The sequence below is a fragment of the Lycium barbarum genome, chromosome 10 (assembly GCF_019175385.1).
Source record: "Lycium barbarum isolate Lr01 chromosome 10, ASM1917538v2, whole genome shotgun sequence".
Taxonomy (NCBI): domain Eukaryota; kingdom Viridiplantae; phylum Streptophyta; class Magnoliopsida; order Solanales; family Solanaceae; genus Lycium; species Lycium barbarum.
This window is the reverse complement of record NC_083346.1, coordinates 124,645,512-124,655,583: the sequence shown is the minus strand read 5'-3', so window position 1 is coordinate 124,655,583 and position 10,072 is coordinate 124,645,512. Positions and strand designations below refer to the sequence as shown.

The window sequence follows — 10,072 nt, the reverse complement described above, 5'->3', positions numbered from 1 at the left end:
CACGAAAATTATGCAGATCTCACTTTTGGAAGTGATCTGTTTTTCCTCATGAAAAATATCAGCATCCACAACTTCCATCATAGTTCTTGGAAATGCTCGCCTTATCCACTCCCTCAAGCCAACATTTTCATTGAGTATCTCTTCATCTGTTGGTCTTGTTTTTTCCAAAACCTCCATTAGCATGATGCCATAGCTGTAAACATCGCCACTTGTGGATACTATTCCCTCCGAGCCATATTCTTAAAAGAACGAGAATGAGAAAGAATTACTCATCCGATATATAACAACAATTAAGTGCTTAACTTGATTTTTATTTAGTGATAGAATTTTGAAGGGCTTAATTATGATTTTTTGTGAAAATAAAAAAGAAACGTCTTAGATATATAACAGAAATAGAAAGAGACTAGTATACCTGGTGCAATATATCCAAGAGTGCCTAATGTCTTTGTATGTGCCATAGACTTGCTTACAACTAAAATCTTAGAGATGCCAAAATCACCAACAGGTGCCACCATTTCTTCATCCAAAAGAACATTGGCTGGCTTTAGGTCACAATGAATGTTACACCCAAAAATTTCGCGTTATCAAAACTGTAGACGGCTTAGTATGGGCCAAAGGGCCAATACAGCGCGAACGCGCCCCCACGTGGCGCGAACGCGCTGAACGAAAATCTGAAAATCAAGTTCGGAACGAAGGTTGTGTTATAAGAAGGTAATAATAACATATATATGACATTGGGAGACCATATGGTGTAAATTAGTTCATGTGTTATTTGACGAAAAGCCCTTGTTGCTGCAAGCTAAGTGGGCCCCACATATCGTAGTTTCATAAAGGACATATGATGAGACATATGAATAGTATATGGAAAGTTGAGTAAGTCCTAAGAAGGACCCATAAGCCAAAAATGAGTGTAGACCCTCCAAAAGGACGATTTAAGAAAACGTTTTTGGGTGATCCGACTTGGAGGGGAAAAAAAGGCATTATAAGTTTGGAATTTGAGAAAACCCCCAGAAATAAAAGTTGTAGATAATTGAAAGTTCTTTCCAATCATAGGTCGTGGGCACTCACACAATATCGGGATCAAAAGTTATGACCGTTTTACTGAACGAAGGTGCAGTCAGAAAAACTGAAGCTGCGCGAACGCGCCCAAAGAGGGCGCGAACACGCAAAAGGAATTTAATGTCGGTTCAAACAGAACCGAAACGATTATACAAAGGGGGAGACCCCCTCATTTTCAGCCAAAAACACACGAAAAACACCCCAAATATTCTAGAAAATTCCCCAACTTTCCACCACCAAATTTTAGCCCAAACCAGGTATAATTTTCCAATTTCAGTCCGGATAGCGTATAGTTTTCGCTGCAGAATCGTATGGCGGTGCGTTGTGGCATAAAACTAAGGTGAAAAAGGGAAGATACAACAATATTAAAGGGAGAAAGGTATGAATCTCTTTCTACTTGTGTTAATATGGGATTATTTACGAAGAAAGCGTGATTAAATGATTGTATACTGAGTTAATTAGTTATAAAAGTTGGAAAACAGCGTGTGGGCTGTTTTATGAGATATTTTGGAGTTGGAAACATTATAATTGATGTTGGTATTGTTGTTGTTGTTGTTGGTTGCTGAATTGAGAATTCGGGCTAGGCATATAAACAGGGGAGGTGCTGCCCGATTTTCGGCAGAATATAAAATAGTATAATTTGAAATATGGTACGAATGTGCGATGAAGAGGCTAATGTTTGTGTAAATCCTCTTAAATGTAGACTTGCAAGCTTGGACAAATAAGCGTAGCTTAGGAAGCGGACAAGGTATGTAAGGCTTACCTTTCTTTCTTTTGGCATGATCTCTATGAAATGAACAAATGATGTATATGTATGATTTCAAAGAAATTCTCATTCTTAGAGCCATTAGGGTGGCTAATATCTTTGACCTCCATAAGCCGCTTTATATGGTTTCGATACGTTTTCATGATTCCGAAGCTCTATTTGATAAGTTTCCGAGTTTGTCTACGATTTCTATTGGCCTATTGATACGAGTATACGTAGTATGGTTGAGATTATTGCATAATTGGATAATAAGCCAAGTATAAGAATTCATGCCCTTAAAATGATTCTGTAAGTATTAATGTTTCTAACTTTTGCATACAGTCTTGGATCGGGCCGAACGTTCCTCGGCAATAACATAATATGTTTATGGATCGGGCTGCATGTTCCGCAGCAATACAATGTATGATGTTCTACAAGTATGGTGCATAAATCTGTTATATGTATATATATGATATATGATGTCGGTATGATATCCAAAGATCTATTTGATATGTTCCTGAATTGGCATTTAGGAGATAAGTGATATGATTAATGTCTTGATTTTTAAATGATAGCGCGTCCGACTATTCCGTTAAGTTTTGATATACTTTGATATGTACGTACGGTTCCAAAAGCTATATTTGATTTTATCCATCACGAGATCCAAAAGGTCCTTAACATGATTGTTGCTTTGATCTTCCAAAAAAATGGCTTCTGAAATGTCCGTAAAGGTTCTGTGGCAAAAATATCCGTAACTTTCATATACTAGCTCCCGATGGGTTTGAAACTTGTTTCTGAACCTTCAGGTGGTCGATAAGTGTACCTATCTATCGGGTCCCGATTTATGTGTATATGGTTTCGCACTACTCTGTTCATGCAGCTTCAGTATGTCCTTCACTGAGCCCGGGCCAGGATATGTTCTCGTGCATACTCCTCTGCATTGTTCACTGCGTCCCTCTCACTTGCGGACCGGGGCACGTTATATATGATATGATGACATGATGATATGATAACGGGGTGGTGGCCAGGATGACATATGATGACTCTATTCACCGCGTTCCGCAAAAGAGGGCCGGGGCACGTTATATGCATACATGGTATGTTGACACCCAATTTTGTCCTGCCTCTCCTCCGAAATACCTATTTACGCTTCTAATATTTTGGCAACCAAAAAATAATAATAAAATATTTTTTTTTATATTTTTACTATAATTATTAGCTTCTTATCAATACCAGTGTTTCATTATTCTATTATAGTTACTAGCTATTATTATTATTATTATTATTATTATTATTATGATGATGATGTTACCAGTACTATTATAATTCATATTTCTTTTGTCATTTCAGCACTTCTTTCCCAGCTTACGCACACGCATCGTATTTATCTTCGCATAATTAAATAATAGTGTTTATTTACTGTGGACTTTCGAAATATTATTGCACGACTATTACGACGGCATATAATTTTATTATCTGAGCATTAATAATTGCATATATTATATTAAGAAATATTTTAACACACTTTAGTATAGAGTTATTTAAATAGGTCTTTTATTTAAATGTATGTAGCCCAATATTTTAAAACAACCAGCCCAAATCAGTTAACCCATTATTTTCATCCGCCCAGCCTACATTTTCAGCCAATTCAGCCCAAAAGAAAATTGACCCAATCCATTAACCCACGACCCGGCCCAATTCTCATTTAACAAAGGAAACCTTAAAAGGGTTTCCCTCATTTTCCTCAGCCACGCCGCACACCCCCGCTCCCTTCTCTCTCTTCTCTCCCTCTTTCATCGTCATCCACCACGCCGCACACCCCATGCCTGTCTCTCCCACTTCCCTCTGTCCCCCACTTCCTTCTGTCCCCCGCTCCTTTCCTCTTCCCGCTCCTCTCTCTCTTCTTCACAAACGGAAACCTTAGCTCAAACGCGAATCGATCCTATAAATAATCGTTTTGCCAGTCGAATAAGGGGGCTCTGGGAACCGATCTAGGAGTGACCTAAATTTTTCCAAAATATCAAACTTGCAACTCGTTGTGACAGTTCAAAATACCGAATCAAAAAATACTCAAACAATTTTTCGTCTGTTCTGTTGTTGCTGTGAATTCGAGCTTCGTAAGCTCGGATTTGGTGTTTCGAGGGTAGATCTGAAATCCTCGCACCCTGTTCGCTGCATACAAGAAAGGTAATTTACTCTCCGTTTTATTATTTTGGAAATGATTTGTTCTTAATCTGTCTTTTGTGCGACCTGTTTGTAATTTGTTCAATCGACTACGTGTTAGTATGAATCTTTAATTGCTTAGCTGTGCTCTAGGCGTAGAATCTCATATTAATAAATTTCAAGTAGATATATATTCGTCTTAGATTAATTTTGACCCCTAAAGTATATTAACCCCTGTTTAGTTCAAGTTCGAATCAACTTTAATTGGTAGCGCGATTGGTTATTCAATGATAGTAATCTGCAAGCAGGATGTATTTATTTAAGCCTATTCAATTTATTTCAAGAAAGTTCATGTCTGTTAATTTTCGAAATAAAGCTTACTGTTACTAATTGATAGGTTTATATATAACAAGTCTGTTTGAATCTGCTTATTCGTTCCAATCTTCCTCCCATGGAGATGTGTTTACTCAGCCTATTTTGATTATTTGCTTTAAAAAATAAAATAGTATGACTAAATGCTTAGTTGATGGAAAGTTGGTTATTAGTAACATAATAGCTTAGCATGATTCAGGATGTTCGGTGTTAAAATACAACAAATTGATCTTCATAGTTTGCTAATATACATGGGCTAGATAGTCAACATAACTTGTGCACTAACTACCTGGTTAAGTAAGTTCATGTCAAATGTATGTGTAAGTATGTGTTAATCCCCTTCTGTTTCATTTTTTTTACCTCTTACATTGTTACTTCTTAGTCGTTATGTATTAGTATTAGTATATTGTCTTCATGATTTATTATATTCTTATATTAATTCAGTTTATGGTTTATGAAGCATGTTATATGCTGGTAGGATTGGATAAAACGCCTATGTCTTGATCTTGCTTAGTAGTTAACAGCGTCTATATGTTTATATCTTGACTTAGTTTAGTTTCATTTCAGTCCTTTTCTAGTCTTCCCTGTGGCTGATTGTACTGATCCTCGTCGGGTTAATTGATATATGTGATCAAATGAGCTAGCTATGGTTTCGTTATGTTTAATGTTTGGTGTGTAGTTTTCAGCCCCTGTTTCTGTTAGTTCAAAATTAGTATCAATAATGCAATAACAACAACAACAACAGTATACTCAGTTGAATGTTTGAATTAGTATATGTTCAGTTAATTAAATTTCATGGATATTTTAGTTTTACATTGGCTATGGTACGGGTATGAAATATGGAAGCAGTATGCCCCTGTTTCTGTTTGATATATGCTAGCATGAGCTTTAATACGTTTGGCCATTTCTTATCCTTAACATGAAATTAAGTATTCTTAGAGACTTTCTATTTCATTCATTCTAATTTGGATCGTTATATGTTTGGTGGAAGTTTCTTTTTTTACCTTTTTTTCAACTTTTTAAAAGTTGTTTGTCCTAAACTGAGTAGTTTAGTTTATGTGCTAAAGTTTATGGAATCCAGTGAATCTACTTTATTCGGCCCGTTTAGTTATGATTTTAGTTGGGTAGTGTAAAAGTAGAGGAGGATAGTATTTTATTTAAATTTTGAACTATTGACCTGCTTGGCATATTTCTAATTAATCTGCTACTTGTCCCGAACTGTTCATCACTTTAATTCATTAGGATAAGCATCCGATCATGAATTTGCCTCCATATGTTTTGCCTTACAAATGCTCTTCTTATGTTCCCTTGTTGTCCTAAAAGAGATTGAAATTTAAGTATTATGTGGCCTCAAGTTTGGATAAAGCATGACAAGTATTTAACTAGTCGAATCAGTGACGGTTTCATATGCATTAAACCCTTTCCTTCTCTTACATTACATTGCTAATGTATGCTAGGTTTTTCTGGACTTGTTCAAAATTTTATATGCATTCATGTTACAAGTGTACCGTGTTTAATTATATATATATATATATATATATATATATATATATATATATATATATATATGTGTGTGTGTGTGTGTGTGTGTGTGTGTGTGTGCGTGATCAGTATATTTTGGTTAATACATTTACAGGGGTGAAAGCTTTCCAATATTGACCTTCTATACATCCTTATGAATGTGTATACATGAGATATATTCGAATATATGCAGTATATACATAACCTATACCCACGACTCTGTCTGCAAAGTCTCTAATATCAATCCAGAAATCAGAACATACATATACTCTGACTCGGCAACACTCCAGGAATAAGTGGAGCTCGCCAATCCTGCTGGACCATCTTCTGAAAAAATCTTCTACTCATCTGGGTGTACCTGTGTGGCATGAAACGCAGCCCCCGAAGAAGAGGGGGTCAGTACGGAATATGTACTGAGCATGTAAGGCATGGAATACAGAAAAGAGAATCATAACCGAAACAGAGATTTTACCAGAATCAAGTATGAACTTTTGAAACATCAAAGCACTTGCCTTTTGAGATAAAAATCATGTATGTCATCATAAATCGTAAATGAAAATCATGTATGCCATCATCGCATATCATATATCATGTATCATATAACGTGCCCCGGCCCTCAGTGAGGGACGTGGTGAATCATGTATCATATATCGTATATCGTATATCATATACCCCTGTAAATGTATTAACCAAAATATACTGATCACGCACACACACACACACACACACACACACACACACATATATGATATACGATATACGATATATGATACATGATTCACCACGTCCCTCACTGAGGGCCGGGGCACGTTATATGATACATGATATATGATATGCGATGATGGCATACATGATTTTCATTTACGATTTATGATGACATACATGATTTTTATCTCAAAAGGCAAGTGCTTTGATGTTTCAAAAGTTCATACTTGATTCTGGTAAAATCTCTGTTTCGGTTATGATTCTCTTTTCTGTATTCCATGCCTTACATGCTCAGTACATATTCCGTACTGACCCCCTCTTCTTCGGGGGCTGCGTTTCATGCCACACAGGTACACCCAGATGAGTAGAAGATTTTTTCAGAAGATGGTCCAGCAGGATTGGCGAGCTCCACTTATTCCTGGAGTGTTGCCGAGTCAGAGTATATGTATGTTCTGATTTCTGGATTGATATTAGAGACTTTGCAGACAGAGTCGTGGGTATAGTATGTCAATTTTGTAAGCGGCTCCATCAGCCGATATGTCATTCTGTATTATGTGTTAAACTCTATATGATTACAGATTTTGTCTGATTTGAAAATATCGATAAAAGAAAGATTTTGAAAGCTTACTATATGTTTCACTACTATTTGATTTCAGAGTCCGAGGGGATTATGTATGAAATAAGAGTTTGAGGGTTCGCTCGGCTCCGGATATGGGGTCGGGTGCCCATCACACCCTAGCGGGATTAGGGTGTGACAATGAACTATCGGGGTTAGATACTCAATTGTCACGGCCACATCAAACATTATGGTGACTCTTTGAAGAAGGATCAAGTGGCGATCTTCTTTGTACAACCAATTATCAAGACTTCCATTAGGCATATATCGCAGAACAAAGACTCCTATATATTCACTTAGAACAAGTAGTAATCACCGGGACAAGATTTGTGTGCCTAACATTTCCCATCACTTCACATTCAGTATCAAACCTCTTGCATATTTCCTCATTTTCCAAATCTAGAACTTTTACGGCCACCAACATTTCACTAGATAACGTGCCTTTGTACACAGAGGCAGAGCTTCCCACACCAATTAAATTAGATCCATCAAAATTATTTGTCGCTCGTTGAATATGATGATAAGAAATGATTTGATAAGTCTTCATCTCCAGAATCTTTTCAACATCTTTGGACTTACCATTCTTCTTTCTTTTCATTATCCAAATTGAGACCAACAAGAATATCATAAAGGATGAAATAACCACTAGAGTAATAACTTTTAGCACAAACTCCTTAGACTTTGATCGTTGTTCAGGGTTAGTGATTGCACAAGCAGGAACCTCCAATATGTGCATTCCACATAGACCTCTATTCCCTAGGAAAGATTGTGGAGTGGAATTTGCAAACACACCACCACCGGGTATTTCACCTTTGAAATCATTAAATGAGACATTAATGGTTTTAAGGTACAAGAGTTTTTCCAATGTCCTAGGAATACCACCTGACAAGGCATTTAAAGACAAATCCTAGATTTCCAAGCTTATTAGTTGGCAAAGGATAAAGGAATTGGGCCTGAAATTGAATTGTTCGATAGGTTAAGAGACTTCAGGTTTTGGAGTTCCCCTAATCTTCTTGGTATCATTCCTGAAAAGTGATTAACAGAAAGAACTAAATCTACAATGGCTTTCAGTTCTCCAATATCTGATGGAACTTCTCCCTCTATAGAATTTCGCGACACGTTTAGAAAGAGAAGACCTCTCATTTTCTAAAGGCTCAAGGGAAAGTTTGATGAAAATTTATTAGAACCTAAATAGAGCTCTTGTAGCATGCTAAGATTTCCTATACATGCTGGAATTAATCCAGAGAGCTCATTATCATCCAGTGATAATCGAACCAAATTAGATAAATGGCATACCGCCTCTGGAATATGTCCCTGCAATTTATTGTTAGTTAGAGACAGCCCTTGGAGTTGTTTAAGCTTACCAACATCAGAAGGAATACTTCCCACTAAGTTGTTTCCTTGAAAGGATAGGGATATAAAACCGCTCATATTGCCTATACTTGTGGGAATGAGGCCCTTGATGTGCGCATTTTCTATTTCAAAAAACTCAAAAGTAGATGAAAGATTCCCAATTGAATTGGGCAAAACACCATTCAATGGATTGGAACCGACTTCTAGATGTCGCAACATCCTACAGTTCGCCAAAGAATAGAAGAATCGCAACTCATGCTCCCTTGGTTCATTGGTAGGTTGATTGGTATGTAGGAATAATACACGCAACTCATCCTAGAATAGTAGGAATAGTTCCTGTGAGAAAGTTCCCTGCTAGTACCAGGTTCTCAAGCTTGGAAGCATTTGTTATGAACAATGGAATTTCCCTTTTGATCTGATTTTTCCACAACAAAAGTTCCTTAAGGTTCGAAAGATGAAGACCTGTAATGGCCGCAATTCTCCCAGAGAGGTTGTTGAAATTAAAATCAATTGTTTCCAAAGAAGAAATATTGAAAATAGCCTTTGGAATTTGACCATTAAGCTTATTGTTCTCAAAATTAATTTGCCTCAAATTTGATAGCTTCCCCAATTCTGGAGGAATTGACCCCTCCAAGCGATTGCTTTTACAATAAAGATTTCGCAGAATGGAAATATTGCCCAATGATGTGGGAATAGTCCCTTTCATTGGATTATCACCAATATAGAACTCTTCGAGCTTGGATAAACAACCAATATTTTTGGGTATTTCTCCAGTTATATTGTTGAAAGATATGGACAGAGCATTGAGCTCTGTGTGTTGGCATATGTTGGAAGGAATTTGACCAGAAATTTGATTATAAGATATCTTAATAACTCTAGATTTGACACAATATTCCCTTCATCAAGCAAGAGAGGACCGGAAAGGCTATTGAATTTCAGAGACACGTAAAGAAGCAAAGAGATGTTAAACAATACTGCAGGAATAGAACCTGTTAATTGATTATTGTACAAGGACAACTTTGTAAGTTGGCTCAGATTACCGATCGCCTTCGGAATGTTGCCGCTGACTTTGTTATTAGACAAATTGAAATATAGCAACTTTGTGGCATTTCCAACAGAAGGAGGGATTATACCCATGAGGCTATTGTTCTTGAGATTTAAGATTCTGAGTTCCGGTACATACCATGGCCCTTTCCATATTTCACCACTGAGTTTATTGTAAGCCAATGAAATCTTTTGAACTCTTTGGTGTTGAAATAGAGTTGTCGAAATACTTCCTTCTAGCTGATTGTTCTGAATATCAATCATTCGCAAGCGAGGCAAGTCGCCAATGCCATAAGGGATGCCGCCATGGAAGAAGTTGTTCTCCAGATTGAGCTCTCTGAGAAAGGACAAATTGGCCAAAGACGGGGAAATTGTGCCTTGAAGTTGCAAATTAGGAAGAGTCAAGGCCATAACTCTTTGCCTTTTTGTACTGCAAGTGACACCAAACCAAGAGCAAAAAAGACAACAAGAAAGGGGATGCGCTAAGGCGCAAC

General features: G+C 37.0%; 1 protein-coding gene across 1 annotated transcript; it reads right to left on the bottom strand.

Annotated features, from left to right (window-relative positions):
• Window positions 1-7,473: 7,473 nt before the first annotated feature.
• On the bottom strand, window positions 7,474-9,989 carry LOC132613461 (receptor kinase-like protein Xa21). The gene is made up of 4 exons (XM_060327482.1): window positions 9,452-9,989; window positions 8,896-9,344; window positions 8,408-8,495; window positions 7,474-8,063 (listed from the first exon to the last, which is right to left on the bottom strand). Exons 1-4 carry the CDS (start codon window positions 9,987-9,989, stop codon window positions 7,474-7,476), a joined length of 1,665 nt encoding a protein of 554 aa, XP_060183465.1.
• Between the last annotated feature and the right edge of the window lie 83 nt (window positions 9,990-10,072).

Excerpts from the sequence above, each read along its gene's own strand:
- LOC132613461 (XM_060327482.1), bottom strand. The coding sequence starts at position 9,989 with ATGGCCTTGACTCTTCCTAATTTGCAACTTCAAGGCACAATTTCCCCG. Across the intron at positions 9,345-9,451 it reads GAAATTCAATAGCCTTTCCG|AGCTCAATGCTCTGTCCATA; the intron begins GTCCTCTCTTGC and ends GCCAACACACAG. Across the intron at positions 8,496-8,895 it reads CTTCCAAGCTTGAGAACCTG|GGACATATTCCAGAGGCGGT; the intron begins GTACTAGCAGGG and ends AATAAATTGCAG.